The sequence below is a fragment of the Emys orbicularis genome, chromosome 8, assembly GCF_028017835.1.
Source record: "Emys orbicularis isolate rEmyOrb1 chromosome 8, rEmyOrb1.hap1, whole genome shotgun sequence".
NCBI lineage: Eukaryota > Metazoa > Chordata > Testudines > Emydidae > Emys > Emys orbicularis.
The window spans coordinates 15,342,334-15,370,049 of record NC_088690.1 but is presented as its reverse complement, the minus strand read 5'-3'; the positions used below and the strand labels follow the sequence as shown (position 1 = coordinate 15,370,049).

The 27,716-nt window shown below is 39.3% G+C and overlaps 1 protein-coding gene across 1 annotated transcript in view; it reads left to right on the top strand.

Annotated features, from left to right (window-relative positions):
- Positions 1–26,386, top strand: part of OMA1 (OMA1 zinc metallopeptidase) — a 32,228-nt gene extending 5,842 nt beyond the window's left edge. Inside the window, exons 2-9 of the mRNA XM_065409697.1 lie at positions 389–929; positions 1,655–1,883; positions 3,234–3,407; positions 3,511–3,618; positions 5,937–6,065; positions 11,155–11,229; positions 17,154–17,303; positions 25,704–26,386. Coding sequence (XP_065265769.1) covers positions 409–929; positions 1,655–1,883; positions 3,234–3,407; positions 3,511–3,618; positions 5,937–6,065; positions 11,155–11,229; positions 17,154–17,303; positions 25,704–25,928 — 1,611 coding nt within the window. The 5' untranslated portion in view covers positions 389–408 and the 3' untranslated portion in view covers positions 25,929–26,386. The remainder of the gene's footprint in view (positions 1–388; positions 930–1,654; positions 1,884–3,233; positions 3,408–3,510; positions 3,619–5,936; positions 6,066–11,154; positions 11,230–17,153; positions 17,304–25,703) is intronic.
- Positions 26,387–27,716: the final 1,330 nt, after the last annotated feature.

Genomic DNA, 27,716 nt, shown 5'->3' with positions numbered 1-27,716 from the left:
AGTATTTCTCCTCCTGACAGTAAAGGATACAAATATTTAAAATAAAGAGCAAAATCCACATAACCATATTGTTACCAGTTTTTTACACCTTCTGAATAAAGGACACCAGCAAGCAGGTATCCTTTGAAACAATCATTTTAATGTCTTGTCTTTAAGAAAAAGAGACCACGAGGAATCTCTTTCCTACACTTTCAGTTGCAAAGTTTAATATCTTTTTGTGCAGTTTAAAACAGTGTTATAATAAGTACATAATAGAAGACGGTTGTAATTCTGAGACTGTTGGCAAACAAGAAGTAGGATATTTCTGTTCAGCTAAAGTGAATTCATAACTCAGGAATTGCTTTGTTATATTGTTAAGATCTCTACAATAATGCCTCTTTTGTTTCAGGGTGAATAAACAAAAGAGAAATGAATGCCATTTGCAGCTTAAAGATAGCTGGTAGGAACTGCATTTTATTTCGCTTAACTTCTTTGGCCAGTCAGGCAAAGTGCAATAATCTTTATAAGTCTTCAGTTGAAGCTTTGAATGGACATCGCCAGATTCAAATAAATCATATAGTGGATAAATGCCAGCGACTAAATACAAGCAGCAACACCAGCTATTATTTTATGATTGGAAGCTCTAACTTCTACAGAAAATTTATTAATAAAAGCCAAAGATGTTTTTTGAATGCCAAGAATATAAAAGTGTGCACAAACATACACAATAGCCGTAGAAGTCCTTGTTTCCTGGCCTCTCAGCCGTTAGTGGAAGAGTTTGCATTATTCCGAAGTCTTGCTCCAGTGCAGTCCCCAGATCGCATTCCTGCTTGGGATGTTCAGATCATCAGGCTTTTTCACACATCATCATCATTTCAGGCTGCTCCAGTGCCTCTATTGTGGATTATTCTTAAACCGGCTCAGAAGTTATTTGCTATCATTCTTGGAAGGTAAAATGCTGTCTTATTTTCTCTTACAGAGTAAGACGCTATCCTTCAAAGACTTACGTATGTGTGTAATGTTAATGGGACTACTCAGTGTGTGTAAAATTGAACATTTGTTGTGTAAAGCTTTGCAGGATTTGGGGTTAGGGTTGGAATTTTTTTTTGTTTTTATTATTTTATCACAATTTTCAAACCGCAACAGGGTCCATATACCAATCAGACTAAAATGGTTATAAACTGGGAGGACCTCTCTCCTGTGGTTTTGTTTTAGAAAATGCACTTGTTTCAGACCGTTACAATCAATCACTATTGATTGTGAGAGTAGCTACTGTTGCTGACACAATTCTGACATGTTGACTTCAGGCTGGAGGTAAAGTGGGGGTGCTCAGATTCCCTGGCTGCAGCCTAAGCTGAATTTACAAATGTACCACATGGTTTAAGTTGGATTCTGATTGTGCAGCTTCTCAAACAAAAAAAATCCCAACATGCTATTTTTAACCAGATCAAAAAGATAAAGGTTGGAATGGTTCCTATTAAAAAAGGAAGCATCTACCTTGTGAGACATTCCTGTTCCTTGAAGAAAATATTGTGCTGAACTGGCAGAATACATACTACTTAATGATTCTCTTGACTCTTTCATCCAAGGATCTCCTAGCACTTTACAAATGTTAATGTATACTTGTGTGAGGCACTATACCCACTTTACAATGTACAACGTTTGTGTCTTGCAGGAGCATCAGAAAATGGTGGAGGGCACTGCCTCCTAACAAGCGGGAACTTTTTAAAGAAAGTGCGAGAAAAAACAAATGGAAGATAGTTGTGGGTCTGTGTAGCTTGGTGGTTTTATTTATTCTATTTTATTTTACACACTTGGAGGAAACACCAATCACTGGGCGTGCTCGACTGTTGGTATTCGGGAAGGAACATTTTAGGATATTGTCACAGATGGAGTATGATATGGTGAGTTGTCCGAAAGAAAACAAGCCCTCCTCATTTCACAGACAAATAAATCATGTTTCTGCTCGTTGATGTGTGTCACAACCCTGGTCGGGCTCCCCCTTCTGGCCACTCACTAGCCTTCTGTTTGGGTACTGACATATTGGGCCCATCTGCTCTTAAACTTCCCTTTGTCTGGGTAGGATCCAGCACTGTCTCTTTCTTTAGCTACACTGGCACATTTCCTGGGCACAGACTTGGTCTGTTACCTCTTCATGGAAGTGGGACCTCATTCTTTGGCTGTCCTAAGCCCCCAGGTCAGTGCAGATCCCCCAAGACACCCTCTAGTTTAAACACACCCTTTCCCAAAGTTTCAACCTTCTGGGCGCTTTGATTTATAGTTTGCTTTTCCAGGATCACATGATAGTTAAAACATATCAAACAGTCTTTACAACGATTTCTAACATAGCACACGAGAGAGAAAAATCTAAGTAATAATAAAATAAAATGCCTATGTGCTGTTCCCTGCCTAAGTTTCCTCACCACTCTTGAGCCTTTTGGGGGATTTGGTCAGAGTACTCTAGGGCAGGGGTTCTCAACCTTCTTCTTTCTGAGGCCCCCCACCCCCAACATGCTATAAAAACTCCATGGACTACCTGTGTCACAACAACTCTTTTTCCGCATATAACAGCCAGGGCCGGCATTAGGGGGTAGCAAGCTGGGGAATTGCCCATGGCCCCATGCCCCAGGGGCCTCCGCGAAGCTATATTGATCAGGCTTCGGCCCCAGATGGCAGGGCTCAGGGCCCTGGGCTTCAGCCCCATGCAGTGGGGCTTCGGCTTTCTGCCCTGGGCCCTAGCGAGTCTAATACTGGCCAGCTTGGTGGCGCCTTGAAACCTGCTTGCGGTCCCCCAGGGGGCCCCAGACCCCTGGTTGAGAACCGCTGCTCTAGGGCATGCATGATCCTACTCTTGCATACAGCTTCTCTGAATTGTCCGTGAGGCAGTGTCCGTGTCCTGCAGCCAGCTTCCTTCTGCTCTCTCTCCACATTGGCCAATGATTTTTGTACTAATATAGCCTAATTAATATCCAATCATTTGGTGTAAATTACTTCGCAGCATATATAAATGTTCAATTTTATTACATCTAGTACAAAACAATTAGCACAGAGTTGTGAAAAACTGAGCTCTACTGCTTTCCTTGGATGATTGAGTTGGTATATAAGAGAAAAGAGCATATGAGAACTGGATTGTAAATATATTGTCTGGAACAAAACTTTTACTGTGGTACACTGATATGGCATATAAGTGTAACAGCTAGCCTCCAGACTGCATTATTTATTCTTTATAGACATCAACAAATTGTCTCTTTCAGTGGATGGAACAGTTTAAAAATCAGATGTTAGCCGAGACAGACCCTCGCTATCAGGTAGTGAAAAAAGTTATTGGTCATTTATCTGAAAGCAACCAGGACATCCCGCAGGTCTCGGAGTTCAAGTGGGCTATCCATGTGGTGGAAGAACCAGGCATAAATGCTTTTGTACTTCCAGTAAGTAAAATCCAAAAGCAAAAGTAAGCAATATTGAAGAATGCAATTGTTTACACAGTTCCTATGCTATCTTATGATATGTGTTTTTTCTTTTTGTTCACAGAATGGACAAGTATTTGTTTTCACTGGTTTGCTAAATGTGGTGTCAGATATTCACCAGCTCTATTTCATTTTGGGACATGAAATAGCTCATGCTGTATTGGGACATGCAGTAAGTACCCTTTTTAAAAAAAAAAAAAAAAAAAAAAAAGTTAATATATAAACCAAGGTCTCAGGCTGCTTCCTCAAACTGAATAAAGAATTTGGTTTAAAGGTTGACTGTCCTGATCCTGCACATACTGCTGTGCCGTTTTAATCAATGTTGGAGCTATACCTGCTAGAGACTTTTGGCAGGATCAGTCCCTAAGAGAGGCTTCCATTCCATTACAAAATAGCAGTTAGGATTTGACCCTGAGAGATGGAGGCTTTGGGAGTTGTAGGTGCTCAGCACTTGACAAAATTGGGCCCTTAGTCCTTCTAAACATGTTGAATCCATAGATGTATTTAAAATGTCTTCTAATTACACGGTACTTGCAGTTCAGTAGCAAAGCCCTTAAAATTCCTTAGTTTTTAGGGTTGTTGGATAAGTCTTCACGGGGCCTAAAGTCTGACTCTGTTTGCAGATAACTGAGTGTGCTTGCAAATGTGAGCATGTACCATCTTGTGCATATCCCAAGCCTTAATGTGTTCATGGATGAACTGGTAGTTCATCACCAGTTTTCATGCACAAAACGGGTAGAATAGTCTTTCAGCTTTGAGAAAACAGGTTGGGAATAAAATCTTGGCCCAAGTTGTTCTAGATGAAGATATGTTTTCTGTTTAGACAAGCAGCAGTGTGGATAAATCAGGTCATTATAAGATGTAGCTGCATCTGTACCCCAAATTATTGCTTTCTTTAAATGCAACCTCTGCAGCTCTTATATCTGTACTTTCCCATCCAGTCTAAAAACCCATTAACTTTCAACATAAAACTCCCCATAATTTTTCAAGGTTATTCTAGAGCTAGGTAAATAGCTCTCAAAAGCATTTGCAAATAAACCAGCTGATTTGTTTCACTGGCACCTGCAAACATTTCGGTGAACAAGAAGATTCATGCCAGAAGTGCTTGTGGTTATTTGAACAGTTAAAAATATTCATGGCTAATTTTATGTAGGAAAAAAGGGAACTTCTCCTGTTGTTATAAAGCCTCAGTCATCCAATCAGGACCTGAGATACCATGTGACTTAGGTAACCAGTTTCCTGGAGTGAATAACCAATAGTCAGTGGTTCACAGAGCGACCATGTGCTAAACCTCGCACAAACTGTTCACTAAGCAAAGAAAAAAAAATTGTGACCCACACAACAGATTTGCATATGATCACATCCAAAAAAAGCGGGTTAATTCACCTGAAAAATAGTCATGACTAGTAGTTTTACAAGTTTATAAATCATTTAGTGGAAAGTTGCTACACAACTGTGATTGGTGCATTTGGGGAACAAATGTTACAAGGATTAGCAGTATTCCCTTGCGGTTATTACTTGGGATGGAGAAGTTATGCTGAATTATCCCTTTTTGATAGTGTTGCACCTATGAAAAGGAGAACAGAGAAATGAGGGCTGCAGTTTTTGAGAGAGAGAAACAGCTCTAACTATTGGAATAGCTTTACATTGTAACAGAATTGAATTAAAGGTTAAAATTGGCAAGATTGATGGAATTTGGGAGGAAGATGGTCTTAGCGGTTAGGGCACTAGCCTGCATCTTGGAAGATCTGAATTTAAGTCCCTTCTCTGCTGCAGATTCTTTGTGTGAACTTAAGCAAGTCACTTAGTCGCTCTGTGTCTCAGTCCTCATTTGTAAAACAGAGATATTACTTCCCTACTTCACAGAGGTATTGTGTGGATAATTATGTTAGATTGAGAAATGCTCATATTACAATGATCAGGGCCTGTAAGCTGGTGGACCACTCACTGGCCAGTATGTCCAGTAAAGCTCCCGACAGCAGAAGAATTTCAGTCCATTTTTTCAGGGATGTGTTTGTTGTCAAAGTAGTCCAACACAAATCAAAACAGAAAAGCCAAGTCTGCCTGCCTGGCTCCTTCTAAAGCCTCTTCCACATAAGGATCCTGTCTCTGCCCACACACTTTGTATCTTCAGCTAGGCTGGTCTGGAGAGCCTGTTTCTCAGTCTTTTTTTCCTGTTACTGGGTCTCCTGCAGTGCTCCTATGTGCTCTGAGCAAGTCTCTCCCTCTGTGTTGCTTGTTGGTCTTTTATTTGAGGACCCGGTTGTCTGCAGGCTATCACCTGATACCTGACCTAAAACCCCTCACCTAGGAGACAGAGAATTATTCGCAGTTGGGGCTAAGTCCACTTTTCTTAAAGGGTTATCCCACCCTGTGATGGCATTTTCTATCTTCGGTACATATATAATTATCTGTGTCAAATTCAGAAATAATGCATGCAAGCTAGATCCAAGGGTAAATGATTGAAAACTTTGCTGTTTTTGTTTTCAGGCAGAGAAAGCCAGTCTGGTACATTTCTTGGATTTCCTGTCGCTTATCTTGCTCACTATGATTTGGGCAGTCTGTCCTCGAGATAGTTTGGCAATTGTAGGCCAGTTGATCCAGAGTAAGTTGCAGGAGGTAAGGCAGAGGCTGTGGCATTGTTGTACTTGCTTCATTTATTTAACACTGGTTCAGTATGTAACACACTGTGACACTTTTGCTATAAATGCAGCTGAATATACTTTCTACTATTATTCAGGTAAGTTGTCATTTCTTAGTCATTTGGAAAACATTCCATTTGTAGTACTGGAGGATCACTGTGCCACCCAACTCTGTGTGTAAGAGGGGAGAGCAAAGAGTTATAATTGTATAAGTTTTGGGGTTTTTTGAGAGAGCTGTATTTTTATAAATAATTTCTAGTATTTCTACTTCATCTGATGCTGTATTGTGACTTGACCCTTGTCATGTAATATTTCAAATATTTAGTAAAGAATTTACTATTTTTAGCTTGGGAAGAGCCCAATTCCAAATTGTGTAGCAGAGGGTCAGCCTACAGAACTAATCTACAGCATATTAGCACTTGTGAATTAGAACCTCTGGGATGTTCAATATCCCATTTAATCTTTGTTCGCCTTTTCAAAACAATTGACGTTTGAGGTACTATTTTTCTGCATTTGACAGAAAGTTTGTCAGAATTATGTGGAATGAATGTGTTTATGGATGTTTATTATTGGTGGGAAATAGGCTTCTAATTTAACAAAATTCAGGATCTAAGTCCCGTTTTAAAGCCATTAGCACACTACAAATAACCCAGTGAAATGTATGTAGTCCCTCCAAGATAAATATCAATAAAATAAAACTTGGAGTTTGTGTAGTGCCACATTCCTCCTGATAAATAATTTATTGTGTGCGTCTGCCCAGTTATTCAACTACTTCTTATGTAAAGTGTTTTTGGGGGAATTTTGCATATGTCCTAACATTTTTATCAGCCTTGGAATAAAGACTCTTATATTGCCTGTGATTCTTTTCCTGTTACCTAATGGTTCTTCAAAACATAAAAACAAATATAACCAGTCTGTGCTATGATATCTACCTATCAGTCTGGGAGCTATAGACTTTGAACATAAATTATTATAACAGAGGCTGGATGTTTGTAGAAGCATCTTAAAAGCCAGCACTGAATGCCAGCAAATGATCTAAAGACCAAAGTTTGAGAAATGTTGAGTTATTGTGACTGAGCTCTGACAAAAGCCCATTGTTTGGTCTCTGAGACCCAGCTCCCTGTCAACCTCTCAAACTCGCTTCTTAAGACTTTTCTCACGTTTTGGGGTAACTGCAACTGGTATCGTGACATGACCTTGTGGGATTGAATTGTGCCTTTGACCAAGAACGTAAATTACGTTTATTTAATTTTTTATGCTTGCACTGCAAAACTGTTCTTATCCCTTACCACTGAAGTACCTCTTACCCTAGCAATAACACCAAATAGTTTCAAATTCTGACTCTTGGCTTAAGTAAAATAAAATTTATTCAACATGGAATATGGAGAGAGACAACTGAGATAAAAGCAAATTGCAAAACTTTATTCCACAGTCTAAGGCTACTTCAAAATTAGTTGAGTAGGGAGAGAGGCTTTTGTTAAAGGGAAGTTTTGTTAAAAGCACAATCTTTCATCCTGGTTTCAGCTACGTCCTTGCAAAATCCTCCTGCTCCCGCTCAGTGTCTAGCTGTCATACTTACCAGAGCAGTTTTTTCCCCCAACCCACCCTCAAGTGTGCATCTCTCTGCTTTTCTCTGTCTGCCGCCTTATGTTATTCTAGATAATAGCAACCTGGCCCGCCCTTGTTGTCCATGGCAATATTCCCTTCCCCCCCACCCCCCTTGTGTGAGTTATTTTAGCCACCTTGCCTGACCAGTTTAAGCTGCATTATGAGTTCTTCCTCTTGCGTACCTCCCCAGGAACACCAGCTCCTCCTTACTATAAATATTGTATTCTCGTAGCGCCTAGGAGCCCAGCTTATGGACCAGGACCCCATTCTGCTAGTTGTACAAACCGAACAAAAGAACATCTCTACCACAAAGCTTACAGTCTAAGTACCTAGCACTGTAAACAAGTTCCACTCATTCTTCCAGGTTATTTTGTTCCCTCTGTCTTCTCTATACAGCAAATGAGCACAGATTTTGTTTGCTTTTATACCAGAAGTTTTTCTAATTGACTTTAATTTAAGGAATTGCTCACCAAAGAGCAGAAAATTTTACAGTAATCTGGGCTTTACCCCACGTGATTACATTAGTATGCACAAATAGAACACTTCTTTTGCTCTCTTCCCTCCCCTCTCTGCTCTCTAACCCACTACACATCGTTTGTATTTCCTGAGCTAACTGAGGTGTTGAGATTTTTAAGGTGTATGGGACTTCCTCTTCTTTAACACACACACAACCATTGTCAGTGTCTGTAAATCCATATCAGTTACTCTGTCTAATTTCTTTCAGGTAGTTTTGAAGGAAGAGTTGGTAGATCTTCTTTCATTCCAACATGTCCATAAGTTTAAAAAAAAAAAAAATCCAAAATCATTTGTCAATGGCAGATGAATACCCACAGCCTATTAAATGCCTTGAGGCCCATCCACCTAGCTGATTCATGTGGCTACTGCCGAGGCTTATTGGGCAGAAGCAGAAAAGAAAATATCTTTCTTAACAAGCTTGCTTATTCTATTTTTCTATCCCTGTGGCCTCAATCCTTCCTCTTAAGTATAGATAGCAAGTATATAGAACTTCCACCAATTTTGCAGGGCTGGTATTTAAGAAAGCATCTCCTGTAAATGAAGCAAACTTTGATATAATCATTGGAACACAATAAATATGGAATACCCTGTTGCCATTTTTAGGAATTCTTCAGAGTACAACCGTAATTGGAAAGGCAGTACTGGGATGTATTTTAGGTCTAATGGGGACACCATATTGCTTGGTGACAACAGATCCAGAAACATTATGGGGATAACAGAGTTTTAGTGCAGATCCTTGTAGTGTTATATTGCCCCCTGCCTTGCAGCTCCTTTGTTCTATACAGCAGCCATTAGAAAAACAAGCATCCAGAATTCATTAAAATTTCTGCAAGTGATTAAGATAATTTTCAGCCCTCCCACCCCTGTTTGCCTGTTTGGGTAAAGAATAATCAGATTACCTATCTCTCAAACTTTTATATCTTTTTTGAGCTGTGAGATAACCTCCTTGATGCCTAGAAGTCCCGGACTAAAAATTGCAGTAAAATCACCAAAACAAAGAATAACAAGTGACCATGATGAATAGATGGAAAAACTGCCTGTTTGTAGAGCTTTACTCAAGTCAGTGCTGCAAGTGATCATCTTATCCATCCGTCAGACACAAAATAGAAACTGGGGGTGTCATGGTACACACAGGTGATCCATCTAGCTTATTATCCTCCCTCTTTTATTAATGGTGATTCAGAAAGATATGAAAGACCACACCTAGAAGAATCTCCTGTTCTCTTAATGATTATGTGCACTTCTCTGTACCTGGGGAAACTGTTCAATGAAATGGAAGTAAATGTTCCCTATACATATTTGTCTCAAGTTTTCTGTGTTATATGTCATTGCAATATCTAGACTTGGTAAGAAAGGCTTCAGCTTTGGGATTGAACTGTTCTCTCCTTCCTTATAAAACATGGAATTTGCTTTGATTTACTCTGAGAGGATCAGCTTGTGTTGCCTTGTATTATGTTTCCCAGAAGCCTTCACACAAACAAGTCAATATATGTATCTAACCCGTATCCTATTATGGTAAAGCTTTTTGGGGGGGTAAGGTGGGGTAGGAGACATACGGACATCCTAAAAATAATCCCAAAATGCCTGTCAGTTTACATCTCTGGAAAGATGCAGGAAAATTTAGTTACTTTGCTCATTTTAGCTAGAGTTGCTGAATAAAACAGGATTATCCATGCTGCTTCAATAAAAGAACTAGTGACTAGGTTTCCTCCTGGTGTACAAGTTGCCAGGCCCACTTTCTTGATGCTATTCTATTGTAGCAGTTACTGTTCTAGAATACTTCTTTTCTGATCCCAAATGTTTTCCAGCTCTTACTCAACAAGTGAAGGAGCTGAAAGAACCCTGCAATAAACTTGTAATGCTCCCTCTCTAGTTGGAATTTCCCAATTGATACTCAGCCCAGAGAGTGATGTCATAATGCTTATAGAACAGGAGCAAAGTTCACTCAGAACAGCAACCTGCTTCAACAAGGCATGTAAATCTTTACTGTAACCTGTTTTACTAGCACATGACTACGTGAATCTTCAGAAGATGCATATTCTAGAAGATTGGAGGTTGTATAACTGGATCTTTTCCTGGCAAAACAGTGTCTTTGTGCAATGTCATTTACATCACTAGGGTTAATGGAGTGGGAGCAGGCCAGATTAATATCTTCATCTCCTGGATTTCTCAAGGAGCATTTACTCCTTGTGTTGGGAGTGTAATCATGAAGGGGCAGTGATCTCTTATGGTTTATGGTTGTGTCGGATACTGTGAACTGTCTTGTTTACCATACCATACGTACTTACCCTCAGGTATGTCATACGAGGCTTAAAGACACAGACAATTTAAAAATCCCATTTCTCCCTGAAATTTTTACCTACTACGGTTATAAGCAAAACTTAAAATGACATTAACTCAAATATATGATAAAAGTTTGTCTCCTGCTTATGCATAATCAGTTTGTTTCCTCTGTTTGTGTGGATCTTCCACACAGCCATAGGGGAGATAAAACACTTTTTTAAACAGACAAATGTAATCGTAAATCCACAAAATTGATGGGGTGGTTGGGGGCGCATCACATACTTAGCTAGTACCTGAACTGCCTTTTCTTCTCTTTCTAAAATTGACTAGCTAAATTGATGGTGTCCCTTAAACTGCTTTTAAAATGCTCTGAGATCAGCTGATGAAAGGTGCTTTAGAAGTGCATTTACTCCTTTTCCTTGAGAAACATGTATGTAAATTTCCCAGCTGAATACATGGATTGAGTTCTGATAGAAAGAAAATACTATGCTAGACAAGGATTAAAACTGCTTACGTGTCATATATAGGTAATTAATATAATGATGACCACCATCCAGCTTTTCTTATGAGCAGGTTAGAAAAAATACAAAATGTTAATGACTTCATAAATTGGTGAAAACAAGAATTATGATCAAGGCTTTGACATGTTTCTCTTCCAGTTTATATTTGATAGGCCATATAACAGGACATTGGAGGCTGAAGCTGACAAAGTTGGACTTCAGTTTGCTGCAAAGGTAACTAAAATTGGTTCTTACTAGCCAAATAGTTCTTCCGTTTAATTTATTATTGGAATAAGTTATTTACAAATGACAATTCATGGATAGGTAAACTTTAATTTTGCAATCCAGGAATCCCCCAAATTTTAGTCAAATAGGTGTTTAATGACATTAAGTAAAAACATAATAGTTTACTGGTCAACTGGGAAACAAAAGGACATTTTCGCTAAAAGTATTCTAACAGTGGAGTTCATAAAGCTGTGTGTCACTGACTTATTCTTAAACAAGTGAAAGCCAAGAAGTTCCCTATCATAGGCAATATACATGGAAATATATCTGGCAATGTAGATTACAAACTCCATCCTTTGGCTTTTGATATATTTCACTTAGCTTCTGTCTTACAAAAGTTATTGAAAATTGTTTTACTAATCTGTAGTGCACTTGAGTTTCAGTATATCATTATCAGAGTAGACACTATAAATAAGCAAGAGTGGTTTTAAATTTTTCTGTATTGTGATTGATTATATTCACTAGAGATATGATAGCTAGTAATTATGGTGTATATAATGCATTATAACTTATAATTCAGATCAGTTTTTTATTTAGTTTCAAGATTTAAAATAAGCATAGGCATGTTGTTTCAATGGTGCCAGTTTATTTATAAATCACTTTTAATATATCAGCTGCTTCATATGTGCAAGAGATGGGTTTCATACTTCTATGTGGAATTTAAATGATGTGGCTCCTTTTTAACATGAGGCTTTAATGCTCCTTGTAAAGTACTCATAGTTTATTTCATAATCTCTCTACCAATTCACCCATTTATCCTTAGAGGGATTTAGTTAATAAATTAAACAAATTAAGCAAGACCTTTCAGCTTTACCTATCCAATTACAGTGTTTTCGGAGTTAAGTTGGATAACTATGTGAACAGCACCATCTAGTGCTAATACATCATAGTAAGAGAATTCTAATTTTTGCAGTTTGACCTTTTTGAATCTTCTATCGTTCTGAGTTTCTTATTTCCTGTAGTTGAAATTGCATTTTTATTTGTGGTTTTAATAGGTTATAGGTGAGGACATAGGTCTCGGTAATATATTTAGGGACAATGTAATTGATATCTAGCTCTTTGGGGCAAAGACCCCATTGCTTTGAAGCATGTAGAGGGCATACTAGAAATGAACACCAGATAATGACACACACCCTCTTAATCCTTCTGCTGCAGTAGGGACATCTCCTTTTAACACTAACTTTAGAAGACTTAGTACATGCATACATACACACACTTCTAATATCACACATGTGCTTATGGTTTCTAGAAAATAATTCCTTAATAAATAGCTTGTTACCTTGCACCTAGGGTCTTTCTTCTGCGTTCTGACCACTAATCCATCTCTAACAAAAATATTAACATTCCAAATCTTCGAGCTGTTTACTGCAAACTTTTATTTCTGACATCTTTGAAAGGAAGATGCTATGGTAAGTGCCTTACAAACACTGACACACAGAGGTTAAAGCAACTTTCCCAAAATAGTACAGCAAGTGGTTTGAGCATTAGCCTGCTAAACCCAGGGTTGTGAGCTCAAACCTTGAGGGGGCCATTTAGGGATCTGGGGCAAAAATCTGTCTGGGGATTGGTTCTGCTTTGAGCAGAGGGTTGGACTAGATGATCTCCTGAGGTCCCTTCCAACCCTGATATTCTATGATTCTCTATAAAGTATGTGGCTGTCATGACTAGAATCCAATCCTAATTCCTACTTTTGTTTTTGAACCACTAAGATATGCTTTTTGGTACACGAGCACCTAATAATGAAGACAGAGTCATATGTACTTCACTCATGAGAATTTTCTATGGCTTGGGTGCCAGTTGCATTTAGTCCCCGTTATAGTCCTCCTCATGATCCATTTTCCTCTGAACTTTATCTACAAGTAAGTTTTCTGAGGTTAGTGTTAAAAGGAAATGTCCCTATCGCAGCAGCAGGATTAAGAGAGTGTGTCATTATTTGTGTGTTTGTATGCATAAACACATACATACATACACACACTTCTAATATCACACATGTGATTATGGTTTCCAGAGAATAATTCCTTAATTAAATAGCTAGTTACCTTGTACCTCGACTCTCTCACCTGTGTTCTGACCACTAATACATCTTGAACAAAAATATTAATATTCCAAATTTTTGAGCAGTTTATTGCAAACTTTTATTTAAAAAAAAATACAAAAAACAAAGCTGTTCCTTTTTTCACATGAATGTATAGCAGGAAAATGCAAGTATATAGACTTTGGTCTTATATAAGTGACATTTACTGGTCAATATTTCAGACACTCCATATCCATATGGGGAGATGAGGTTCCTAATTTTCTAGCTGTATATATCATTAGTTTTACTCTTGGCAGGTTACAAGAGATCATATGTTCACAGAATTTCAGCATTGTGACTTACTGAAAAAACATAGATAATTTTTAGATAATATACAGAAATATACTAACACACCGATCTTTACATTTAGACACTTGGAAATATTTATAGTATGGATGAGCCCCCCTGCAAGGTTCCAGTGACAGGTGACAGACTCCTGAGGGGGCCCTCCTCAGGGTTCCAGTGACGGGCAACAGTCTTGCGCGGGTGGAGAGGGGATGCTTCTGGGGCGAGCGGCTGGGGGTGTCCCATTTTCTCTTTGGGAAATATGGTCACCCTGCAGCTCCCAGCCACCATGGGCGGAGCCCCAAATTTGCTACGTGCTGTGCAAACAAATAGGAAGAAATGGTCCCTGTTCCAAAGACCTTACAGTCTAAAAGACAAAAAAGGATGGGAGGAAGGAAGTGGTGCAGGGTTACATACATACAAGCAGGGTGGAAAAAACAAACAAATACTCTTGTAAAATATGAGACCCAAACAAAACAGGGTTTATTGTCATGAGTTTTGAGTGACTTTTACAACTAACTCATGGCTTCCACGCTCACGAGAAATTTGGTTATCCCAAATTCATGCTAATAATACCCCTGTACTGAATCCCACACACTATCACATACTGTACTATGAGGGTCTGCTGGCTGAACAGTCATGTTTGTTTACTTTCCTATCACTAATAATATAAACAGGCTTCATGACCTTAGCATTCTGTCCTCACTTAATAAACCTTGTCTGTCTCACTCTCCCCTGGTACTCTGCCTTCATAGCTTATATTTTGACTAGAGCACTTTTTTGGCATTATCTTTATGCTGCACAATGGATGGTGGTGGTCCTCTAAAAGCTGTTCAGTGCTCAGTGTTTCCCTGAGAACAGCATAGGAATGGGGTGGGGGGGAGAGACAGGAATAGCTGAAACGAACCCCCTCCCATTTGCCAGCCAGCATCTCAACAACACCTTCGCAAGCACCACCCACCCAAAAAACCTCCCCTGCTGTTGTCCTTCACAAGACCTATTCTTGCCATGACCTCAATCCACTGTCCTTTGGCTGCTTTGAAGGTCTTGGGTGGAGAAAGTGAGAACCCCCTGAAGTAAATAAGATTGCCAAAGTACCTAGAGTATTACTATAGGAAACACCTTAAATACTGAATTTTACTACAAATATTTAGCTAGCTAAGACAGTTGTCACTTTTTTGTTTGATGACCATTGCTCCATACAGCGTATTCAGATATGATTTTTCTAATATCTATCTATATTTACACTCCAGGACACTTTAACAAACTGATAGTGTAGTATGGGTATGCCCCAAATTAGCTAGGTGTTAAGACCTATGACTGCACATAAATTTAAGATTGTTCATCAGGCTTTTTATGATGATTGGAGTTCCTAGGCATTGTGTTATCAAAATATAAATAATAGATTTCCTTGCTGCAACTTTTTGTGGAGGTTTTTTTTGGTAACTCTGTTTCCATCCCTTCTGTATTGCAACTGTTACCACAGTTCCTTCATTATCGTCATACTGCTGTGTAAAGTATTCCCAAGGTCAGGTGCTTAAACCAGATGGCATTCCTTTCACTAACATAATTGTTATCCACCTTATACATGTGCACACATGCTGCCTGTTTCATTTACAGTGTTGTTTCACTTCTTTTACTTCTGTTTCTCATAAAGTAATTACAAAAACAAAAACATTATTCCCAAGTTTACAGGAAAAATAATCCCTTCATTTTCCAAAGTACATGGCATTCATCTTTCTCTAAAGCATGAAAATTTACTCTGCTGCCACTTGTGCTGTTTGCTGTATTTCAGAGTATATGACAAATTATGCCACTGATGCAGCAATAGCTCTGCTTATTGAGGCATTTTAAATTTGCCCAATCATAATGTGAGGTAAACTTCAGCCCTTATCTTATAAACTATTCAGGCTGGCCTCTAGATTGCTCTGAAAGATGTGACTGTTGGTTTTATTTACTACTTTGGTTGGTGAATCTTATCCTTCTGCATCTCATCAGTGACATACCTTTTGGATGCTGTTTTTCTGGGGTGGGGAATAAAAAAAAAGAATTGGCATGGTCATGTTTGATATGGCAGGTTACCTGTACTTCAAAGTCATTCCTATTGTCACAAGCACTAGAACTAGCACAGCAGAACGTCCTCTGAGTAGAAGGCCAAAAAATTGGGTATTACACCTTCCCTTCATTCTCCTGTAGAAATTCTCCCCTGTCTCTGAGCTTTCTCTAAAGGGCATTCTGGTGTTGCTGTTTTCACAAGTATTGAGCGGAACAAAGCGACCTTCTCTGTAGATTTGTGTAAATCTGTGAGGGTCATTAATTTGTTCTTCTGAGGTATTATGCGTAGCAACTGTTACTATAAGAAAAAAGATTGCAGAGCTGTTTATGGTAAATTAAAACAAAGTGAAATATAGAATAACTTCTTTTTCTGATTAACCATTTCTGTGCCTGGCTCCCCTCTCACTTACTCTGTAGTTTAGGAATAATTCCATCAAAGTCAATGAGTTACACAGGTGTGAAGGAAGTGCTGGGCCCAGTGTGTCCTTGAAGTGCACCAATCTTCAGTCCCGAGAGACTTATCTTATATTTTCTGTAACTGTGTGGGTTTTTTTTGTTTTGTTTTTTTCCTTCTGTAGTTAACATCAGGGTTGAATCTGGCTCACTGAGCATGACCTGACATTCCCACCTGTCCATTTTCTGGCTCTAGTGAAGTAGTTTAAGGGAAAAAATTAAAGTTTCAGTATTTGTTCTAGTCCATGTACCATAGAATCTTGAATACTGCGTGCAGTTCTTGTCACCCCATCTCAAAAAAGATATACTATAGTAGAATTGGAAAAGGTGCAGAGAAGGACAACAAAAATGATTAGGTGTATGAAATAACTTCTATAGGAGGAGAGATTAAAAAGACTGGGACTGTTCAGCCTGGAAAAGAGATGACAGAGAGGTCAATAAAATCTTGACTGGTGTGGAGAAAGTGAATAAGGAAGTGTTATTTACTCATTCACGTAACACAAGAATCAGGGGTCACCCAATGAAATTAATAGGTAGCAGGTTTAAAACAAACAAAAGGAAGTACTTCTTCACACAATACACAGTCAACCTTTGGAACTCATTGCCAGGGAATGGTGTGAAGGCCAAAACTATAACAGGATTCAAAAAAAGAACTAGATAATTTCATGGAGGATAGCTCCATCAATGGCTATTAGCCAAGATGGTCAGGGATGCAACCCTATGCTCTGAGTGTTCCTAGCCTCTGTTTGCTGAAAGCTGGGAGTGGACGAGAGGGGATGGATCACTTGATGATTGCCTGTTCTGTTCGTTCCCTCTGAAGCATCTGGTATTGGCCACTGTTGGAAGACAGGATACTGAGCTAGATGGACCACTTGTGTGACCCAAGTATAGCCATTCTTATGTTTATGTTCATGTGAGGGATGCAGTCAAAGGAGCTTTGGAGAATTCTAATTTAAAATGTGTTTCTGAGAATTATAGTACGGTGATATTTCCTTTTTACTTTTAGGCTTGTGTGGATGTAAGAGCAAGCGCTGTGTTTTGGCAGCAGATGGAATTAGTAGAGACCATTCAAGGGCAGCGTAAATTACCAGAATGGCTCTCCACACACCCTTCTCATGAAAACAGAGCTGAACACTTGGACCGGCTTATACCAGAGGTGAGCAGAGAATGTTGAGAGAACTGTGGGGTTTTTTTTTGTTTTTGTTTTGTTTTTTGTTTTTTCCCCCTCTGCAAAAGGTTGTTAGAACCATACTTTAGTCTTGATTTATGAGCTAATTTTATAGCATCGTATTTATCTTGCCCTTTTTCCTTGCAGAAACATTCCATTATAAAATACTAACCTACTCAGGACTTCCATTAGGTGAAGAAAAATTAAAGCAGCATAGGTAAAGTGTAATTACTCTGTAGGCTTCTCAGCTATCTTTAGATGAAATGTACTTTGTGATTAAGATTTAAGATTTTTGTTTTGTTAATGGCTTTCCCTTTAATAAATACAGGCTTGATAAAGTAACTTAGGTCTTCTGTGACATCTTGTACCTGTGCTGGAAACCAGAGGTCAGGTTGGGACATTAAGGCTTTGTCTGCACTACAGACCTTACAGTGGCACAGATGTATTGCTGCACTGCTGTAAGGTCTCCTGTGTAGCCCCTCTATTCCAGCGGGAGAGAGTTCTCCTGCTGGCATAATTAAACCACTCCTAACGAGCGCAGTAGCGATTGTCGGCAGGAGAGTGTCTCCTGCCAACATCGTGCTGTTCACACTGGCGCTTTTGTTGGTGAAACTTTGTCACCCCGACTGATAAAAGTTTTACCGACAAAAGTGCTAATGTCTGAGTTCTCTTGTTTCCACTTCCTTTAGCTACAAGTCCTAGGACCTAGGTTATCACACACAGTAAGCCATGCTTTCCCATTTTCTCTCACTGAAGTGGGCATGAACAGCTTTGCCTAAGAGTGATGTCAGATCCCCAGTAAAAGGTTTCTTAATATTCATAGTAATCATGAGCCTCTGTAGATTTTTGCAGCTTGCTTTTGTTTTCAGTTCTCTTTAGCTGTTCCATCACATTAGAGAGTCAGTTCTACCCCACTCTAAGGAAATGGAGCTAATTCTCACAATTGCCCATCCATCTGGAGTCTGCTTTTTGTTCTTTCTTTCAAATGTCCTCTAATAGGAATGCCAAGTAGGTAACTGCTTGCGGATCCTCTTAATTTGCTCAATTACCCAGCCACTGGTGGCTGAACCAGAAAGCCCCCATTACCCAGGTGTTAGCATTGTATTTGAAAACTGTTCTGTTCTGAGTAATCTAGGCTTGCATTCCATTATCAGACAGGGTCTCCTTTCTCCAGAAATGTAATATAGATAATTACATAGGCCATTTTTTAAAGATAAGTAAAGACTTTCTGTCTGCTGTTACCCTTCGCAGCAGCAAATCTATTCCAGTCACAACTCCTCTTTATCCAACAAAATTAGCTGCTTTTTGAAACTTACTACTTCATCCCAAAACAAGTGGTTGCTGCATATTTTGTACAACTAGCCAACTATCACTTGCAATCTTTTCCTGCTGCCAAGCTCTGACTGTTGGAGATTTGTTAGCATGGGGATCATAAAAATACTCCGTTTCCATAGAACTTTCAGAAAGAGAAGACTTTCATTCAATTGGAGAAAGTGCAATTAGTGTGCTAAATGATGGCATAAGCCAAAATAGTCGTTGCGGGTGGGAGATTGAAGAATAGCTAGACATCTTCTTTTCAAAATAACCTACCCAAGAAATGCTCTGCTTCACCAAAATAACTCTGTGGTCTTTATTTAAATTGTGAGCAGATTTTAATAGGAATGTTTTATAAAATCCTCTCACCGTGGCTGAAGTGGAAAATGAAGATGTGTACAGTGTTCTTGGAGTCCTCGTTATAGATAGATAGATCAGTACCAAAGGAATAGAGACCACGATTTTTTTTATCCAAGTACCAGCTGGCTTGCAGGGCAGTAGTGAATTATTGTTTGGTCTGGTGCAGGACAAAATCTAAGAGCAAAAAAAGTTTTCTTATGCCCTTGGAGAGCGTTGGCATTTATTTTGTTATCACTGCTTGATCTCTTGTTGTTTACCAGGTGGAGTAACCCTTCCTTCTTTCCCCAGCCCCTGAAAAGTGCAGCCATCAGGCAGGTTGGGTGGGGGAGGTCTTGAAGTCATCTCCCCCAATGATAGTTGAGGAAGAGGAGCAGAATTTGCATTCCACCTCAAACACGCTTGGAGTGGGGTGGGGAAGCAGGAGTAAGGGCTTTGTGCCCTCAAGAAGAGTTCAGTGGATAAGTGAAGCTGATGCGCAACAGCTAGAAAGAATTATCGGTAGCGGTAATAATTGGTTCTGTTTGACGTGGTGCCCTTCTCTCCCCAATCTAGAGAACTGTGTGAGGAGCTAGAAGAAAAATGGGAATGTTGCTTTCAGTGCTAGTCTATTAAAGCCAGGTTTTATTTACCAGTAACAGCTTCTTCTTGCAGCATTGCCGCACTACAGGTATCCATATGATATGCTCAGTATTGTTCATACACCAAGCAATGGGGGAAAGCAAGTGTGTGAGTAAATCTCTTGGAAGGTTTATTTGTTATGGTAACATGAGGCTAAAGAGAAAATATAACCATCAGTTATACTGGCAGTAGGCAAAATTCAAAATGGGGATGGTGAACTCTATATCTGTATCCATTTTTGATAGTCCTTCAACTGAAGTGACCCTGCCAATCGTTCCCTACTACTCAACCATTCAGATTAGATTTTTTTTTTCCAGACAACCAAATGGCAGTGAAAGAAAACAGTTAATTTTAAAGGACACTTCAATAATATTACTGTGTTTCTTAGCGTACTTTCTGAGCAAGACCACAATAAATTGCTCTGCATTCTCATCGCACCATAGGAAAGGTTTTTCTTCAGATGATGACATTGCACTTTACAATGATGTGACCCAAAGCTATCTCAGGGAATGAGATGTCTATAGTACTAGAAATCTGGAATTGATCATTCTTAGTCTAGAATTGCTTACTGTATCTTTTAAGGCCAAAAAAACCTACATTGTTTGCTATTAACTTGAATGATTTTGTTACTTTCTAAGATAGTAAGACAACTATTAGTGCGAACCAGCTGCATACAGACTGACAAAAGGAGCCATTAAATATGTTTTTTTTTTAATCTGTAAATAATTCTAAGTATATAAAACAAACTTTACCATGAAATTATCTGTTATGCTCAGGATACTTACCGTACATAGCCTAATGATTACCATAAATTATTATAGTAACTAGAATGTTTATATGGAAAATTGGAGAACAGATACATGCATCAGCCTTTTGAAATTTAATAGTCTAACCATTTGAAAATACTTTCACATGATGACACAGTACAGCATTTTGAATATGTACATTATAACTTGCCCTTGAGCGAGATGGGATCTGGGTATTCTAGCTGCTTATATTATTATGAGGATAGTTGAGAGAAATAGAGAACTAGTACCGTAACCCAACATGAAAATTGCATCTGAAATGTAGACCTCCAAATACAAATATTCCAAACTATAACAGGTATTTTATTTATGATTAACTTTACATTTCCAACTAATACAATTGGAAGCTTGATTCTGCAACACAAACTTCAGTGTTCTATGTTTTGGTGACCAATTTGTCTAATATCCATTATATTTGTCCTCCTTTTGAGCTGCCATACTGCCCACAGTCCTTGGATATAGAACAGTCGCTTTGAGGGATATATAATTCTGTGCAAGTGCACGCGCTCTCTCTCTCTCTCTCTCTCTCCCCCTTCCCCCCCCCCCAATCCTCTTTCTCAATCTTGTGAGGTTAGTAAAATCAGAATTGGAATGCATAAGTGACTCATGCTTATGAATTTTTAATTATTTGGGGTTCTCAACTATAGCAAACAGATTATTTGAACATAAAGGTAAACCTGAGGTACAAGAAAATATGTACAAGCCCTGTGTATATACTATACAAGCACTATTCATTTTCCAGAATTTCATTTTGTCTGTGACATAAGTAAAGGCAGATATTTTACTAGCTAGTATAATTGAATTGGCCTCTAAATTTTATGAAGTTAACAAGCTTGTCGGTAACGTTTTCTAAACTAGAGAGAGAGAGAGAGAGAGAGAATACTTAGGCCTGACACACGCGGGTATCTACTTCAGGCCCAGAACAAATAGGCTGTTACAAGAGTGCTATTTTAGGAGAAATATTAGAAAAAAGGTTCTTTTCTTTCACCCGCCTCCCCTGGAATGTCATCGTATCCAATTGCTGGTGAAAACCTTTCAATCTATGATGAAAATGCTAAAGCAACTTGGACACATCTTTTCCTGCAGTTTTCCTTATAAAGGTGGTTGTGACAGTCATGGAGCTGCTATGTAATAACCTAAGTATACAGATATGTAGCATAGTTATTGAGAGAGGCTGTATTACACTGGGGTATATGCTTAGAATGCTTTTATTCCAGGAGGACTGCTGCCAAGAAGAGAGTGACCCCAGAAAAGGACACTCCCCGCTCTCCACGCACATTTGAAAAACAATCCGGTTTTGTGGATCTTACATTCTGCCTCCAACAAGTTATATGCCTTGTTTTGCCACGGCTGTGAAATAGGGGGTATGTCTTCACAGTCCACAGAAGTGAGTGTCCCAGCTCGGTCAACAGACTCTGGTTAGCGGGGCTCATGCTATTGCTCTAAAAATAATAGCTGGCAGCACTTGGGCTGAAGCCACGTTCCCCCTTCAGAGGCCAAGCTTCAGCCCAAGCTGCAACTTCCAAGTGCTCTCTGCACAGCTATTTGAGCACTAGGGACAGCCTGGCTAGCCTGACAGTGTTGACCCAGGCTGGGAGGCTCGCTTACAGAGGTTATATAAACATAACCTAACAGATCAAAGGGCTGTAATCAGTTAAAATGTGATCTGGTCTTGAGGAAAAGGAACAGGTAGGGGGTGATCAAAAGGACTAAACAGCTCTTAAAGAACTCTCTCCCTGAGGCTGAGGGAGAGAATGGTTTGAGCTGAGGGAATGAACTGACCCCAGAGGTCTTGGTGATCTGTAAGGGGGGGTTTGGTGGCGCTCAGAGGATTTCGGCCCTCAGCTGTTTTCTTTGGAGTAATATGGCCCTCGCCGCTTTACGAGTTGTGCAGGCCTGTTTTAAGAACTGGTTTTCTCTGAAATGCATTTGTTCTAATAAATAATACTTTGCATTAAAAGGACTGTCAGATCACTGTGTACCACGATCATTGTCAGTACGTTAGTCAGGCCTTCTGAGGCAATCACGGTTGATGGGGGGACTGCAATCCAAGGGCAGATCCTAAAGTGGGAGAATGGTGTGATTCCATCCCAAGCGAGGTGATGGCCAGAGACCTGAGGGGGGGGGGGTGTGCATTCAGAGAGGCCAGGCATGGGGGTGTTGGGTGCAGTAAGCCCAGGAATGTGACAGTAGCGAAGTATGTTATATATATTACTGAGGGATAAAATCCATCCTCTTTCCCAGGACCTGCATACAGCTGTCTGTGCCACAAAAAGTTTTGGTGTATGTGAGTGAGAGGAGTGGGTGAGGTACTAAGCAACGGCACAGGCAGGCCTCCACCCCATTGCTGTTTGTAGGTGGCTACGGCTATATTGTAGTAGACATCTGCTCCGCCTTTGCCATTTACAAGCCAAAGTCTGAAATCTTGTGATAGAAATAATATTACTTGGTGACCGCTCTCTGTGTCAATACACACACAGGGTAATCTTCACCATTAACAGCTTCTCTTCTGCAGTGCAGCGCTTTTGTCTTAATGGGAGTCTGAAAAAGACAGTAGTAATGTGCCTGCAAACCCGAACCTAATCCAAGTACTCCACTAAAGATTTAACTTGCCTTGTTTCTGACTGGATTCGTTAGTATAACAGGTCTGGTTATTCAAGGCAAGTAGAAATATAAAAATTTAAGTTGTATCTTGAAAAGGACAACGTAATCCTCTTTTAAATTAATTTAGCAATTTTAAATCTCTGGTTTTCTTGACTATGTATGCCTGTCTTCCTTCCTTGGGTTCACTTATCTAAAATATTAACTTGGTAAGTTGTATGCATTTAATTAGGAATGTCTATGCACTAGCCTTACAACTAAATTAGCTGGATTGGATGGTGGAAGTGGAATTTCTTGAGCAACCCCAAATTAGTGGAATTGAAGTTATGCTAGTGATATTGAAGGTAGGCATTGGGATGCTTTAGCTTCCAGAAGGAGTACGTTGTAGGCTTCTTGAACAAGTCAGGAAATGGCATCTTCATGGTTCTGCTGCATTGAGTACATTATTTGCACTTAAAAAACAATAGCAGGAGCCACCTGAACTTAGGAAAGAGCACCCACTAAATAGAACTGAATCCTCTGGGCCAAGGACAAATATTCACGTGCAAAATCATTGCAAAAATCACTCATTGACTAGAATGTGGATGCAGCTCTGTCTTTAACAGGAAGACCTATGCTAAACATAGCCTTTCAACTGTCATCACAGTAGACTTCAGTTTTTTATGGACTATGAATTGGTGTGTTTTAATCAGGCACCTCCAGCTGCTTTGTGTAATAAGAAAGCAGAGGCCTCTGCAGGGTAAAAATATTACCCCAGAGCTATTGCATGTAACTATTGATGTTGTGAACTCCAATAGTTTAGATAAGTGAACCCAAGGAAGGAAGATAAGCATTACATAGTCAAGAAAACCAGAGATTTAAAACTGCTAAATTAATTTAAAGGAGGATTATGTTGCCCTTTTAAGGATACAACTTAAATCTTTATATTTCTACTTGCCTTGAATAATGCTGCTTGACATTAATGCAGTCTTGCAGCAGCTTATGTTCTGCAAGAGAACAAGAGAAAACTCTTAGTCTGTCATTGTAAATATCAGTTTTGAAATTGATTGGTCACTGAAGCAGAGTTGGGTTGATAGGTATGATAAAATTTGGGGAATATTTGGATGATTAGCTTGCAAAACAACAAATGTTGAACTTATATTTTTATTTAATAAAAAGAAGTTATAACTGAGAGGAATCTATGAGTCCCAAGCCCAAAGTTGCGTTTGTGATGATTCAAATGCTACATTTCAACCAGAAACTATCACATAGCACAGATGAGAAACACTTGTCGTGTCTCTGGATCTTGCCTTTTTCTAAAGGCCAGTTGGAGCTATTAAATTCCATTTGTTTCCAAGTCAGTTCCAGAGATATCAGTTTATTACACTAAAAGGATTTTCGTTAGAAAACCATGGTTTCAGAACCTCGTTGTAAAAGAAGCTATTAGGCTGGACTTTTCTTTCCTTTTAAAAACTGCAGAAGTGATCTGTACTATTGGAAGGATCTGAATGAACTTCAAATTGAGGCAAATCCTTCCCTCCCTGTAGGTATATAAGGAATCTAAGTCAGCCCTTGCTCACTATGTTAGCAGCAGGGCAGCATACCTACTGAACTAGGTAGGTGAGTGAGGAGGGCAAGCTGCTGTGTCCACATACATACACTTCACATTGCAAAAGTGAATGTGGCTATTCTAGTCTGTAGCATACCTAAGCCAAGGGTGAATTATTCCTTTTTTTTTTTTTTTTTTTTTTTTAAAGGATCTGCAGTGTGAACTCCACTATGTGGTCACCCTCTTCTCTCACTCTGGATCTAAGCCACTGTTTTCTGTAGTTTCCCCATAACACCACTCCCAATGGCTAGGGCAACATTTAGCTGTAATTTATCAGGGGGTAGCCGTGTTAGTCTGTATCCACAAAAACAACAAGGAGTCCGGTGGCACCTTAAAGACTAACAGATATATTTGGGCATAAGTTTTCGTGGGTCCATGCATCTGAAGAAGTGAGGTTTTTTACCCACGAAAGCTTATGCCCAAATAAATCTGTTAGTCTTTAAGGTGCCACCAGACTTCTTGTTGTTTTTATTTAGCTGTAAGTAACTCAAGGAAACTCTGACAAGAACTCTTCTGAAACATGAGATTAGGAAGAGAATCAGGACGAATGGAATAAAACATACAGGGAATGAACTTTCTGATGCAAGGATTAAAAATGCATCTGGATGGTCATTTGCCCATAAAGTGTGTGTTCTACTTTCTTTCAGTAAGGCTAAGAAGCATTTAACAGCAGATATGAAAGTGACCATGATAATGATCAGTACTAAATATTAGAATATATTATGACTTTACATTGTTTCATTAAATTACGAGAGTTTTGTGGATTTCCAATGCTGTGTACAGTTAACACCATGGTACCATATCTCTTAAAGTAGCCACTCTTCATGGAGCTGGCTGAGAAAACATTCTCCTTAAAAACAGTATCTTTTACCATATTAATGTCTCTTCTGACCCCAGGAGGTCTTGGTTTCCCTCAATAAATTGTCAGATAATATGTATATAGACCTAATATTGAAGTCACCAACATATAACTAACAAATACAATTCATACTGGAAAGCTAAGGGACTGACTGTCATGCACTAAAATGAATGCTCCTAAATTGTTTTTACCTACAATGTTGTTTTAGTAAGTTGATTTGATTTTTCTGCTTGTTTTCATAGGCACTTAAAATAAGAGAGAGCTGCAATTGCCCCCCTCTTCCTGGACCAGACCCTCGCCTCATTTTCAAACGTAGCATGCAGCATCTTCTGGAAACATCTAAGGATAAAGACAGCCAGAATGCTACTGAGCATGATCTTGCAAAGCCAAAAGTGGACTTTCCTTCTGTTCAAAAGGAGGAAAAGATTCCAATAACTCTTGCAGTTAAAAAGGAACCAACGAGCTGAAGGGAAAAACATTCCCCTGAAAAACTTTACAAACAGTTCACTGAACAGATTTTTTTTCCCTGCAAGACTTTTGATCCTTTTGGGATGATAAAATGGACAGACAGCTACAAATCATGTTTGTACCTCCATGGTGCCAAAAATCTATTGAGGGGAAACTTGTTTCTCTGTATCACAACGTAGATCAAGCCACCAGTATTCTGTGTTCTCAAACTTCTGGTGGTCTCCCACTCAGTGCAATGAGGAACTCTCCCCACATACAGAGAGCGGTGTATTGGAGTTGAGACTTTTATTCAAGAAGGGATGCTAAACGTAAATCACTTCAGTTGGAGGGCAAAAATCTCTGTACAATCCATTCACACCATTGGAAAAGAAGCAATAAAATGGCCAGTGGGCTGTACATACATCCACCTAATTGGATGGTTTTCTGCTGGGATTTTTCTTATTAAATATCTTTTAAAGGCACTTTAGAATATGGGCTGTTTCAGCATTTCACTTCAAAGTAATCCAAAAGGGTTGTGCAGAATTATATTTAAAAGTGAAGTCAGAAAACGTACAAGGGAACCTTTTTCCTTTTAAAAATCGGTAAGAACTGTCACTTGTAGCACTGGGATATTTTGCAAGTAATTGCTTTAAATGGTGTCTCTTTAATAGATCAAGATGCTTCTTCAACAGGCAGATTCGCTTCAGAGGTAGCTGGTCTGGACAGATCAGCGCTTGAATATTAGTGGTTGGTGCTCTATAAATACATTAGGTGGTCAGACCCTATGAAGCTTCTAAGCTATACAGACGATGCATCCTACTTCAAAAGTTTTTGTCCTTAGGAAACTGCCATCTAATGCTAGTTTACAAGTCTGCCTCTCAAGTCTGTCCCTCTTACAGGGGAGATGATTACTTGGAGTTGCCGGGGGAGGAATGGATGATGCGTGTAGTTCCCAGTGCAAGGCCTTGGTTGGAGCTGATCAGGTAAAGAAGGGAACTTGAAGGAGATGCCTCCAAAAGGAAGCTTGGGAAGATATGTGAGACTATGCCTCTGCCCCATTGTACAGTGAGCTTCTCAGATTGAATAGAGGGATGTGACCTCTTCCCCCTCATTGGCACACCTACTTGGGCATCCCTAATGCCAAATGTGATTTGAGGAGCCCCTCAACAGGGTTTATATAGGTGGAAGGCAGAAGATTTCTCTGTTCCTTCAACTCATGTACATTTGGGGAGCCAATCTTCCTTCGTTTCCTTGCCAGCCTGGGGGTTAAACTAGCAGGCTTGCAGCCTCGTTTGATGAGGTTGGGAAAAGGTCCAGAACCAGATAGAGCTTTGTAATATGAAGCTAAGAATCCCCTCCCCAGGAACCTCCCTGCTACAGATTTATTTTATTCTTTGTCCTCTCATGATGGACTGACCTTTCCTCCCTTTAGCTAGGCCTTCCAGGAAGCACAGCCAGCACATCATGTTTATTTTCAGCTGGTTGATAGGCTCTTAGTTTCCAATTCATGAAAATATAGTGTGCTAGTCTTACTGGACTAAAAGAATGATACAGTAAACAGAAGAGGAAGAAATCCCTTTCTTTTATTGATTTGAAATGCATGATCTAACTACAGTATGTATTATTTTGGGATCCGTTTTTTATTAAAGTTCAAGAAGAAAATTACTGATGCTTTCCTATGTGGTAAGAGGGAAACGTGCAGGATTTTATTAGGATGTTTGACAATGTGCATCACATCATGGTACAGATGGCATTTGAATGATCCTGTTCATTATAAAGTGGAGAACTGTGAAATTTTAGAATGTATC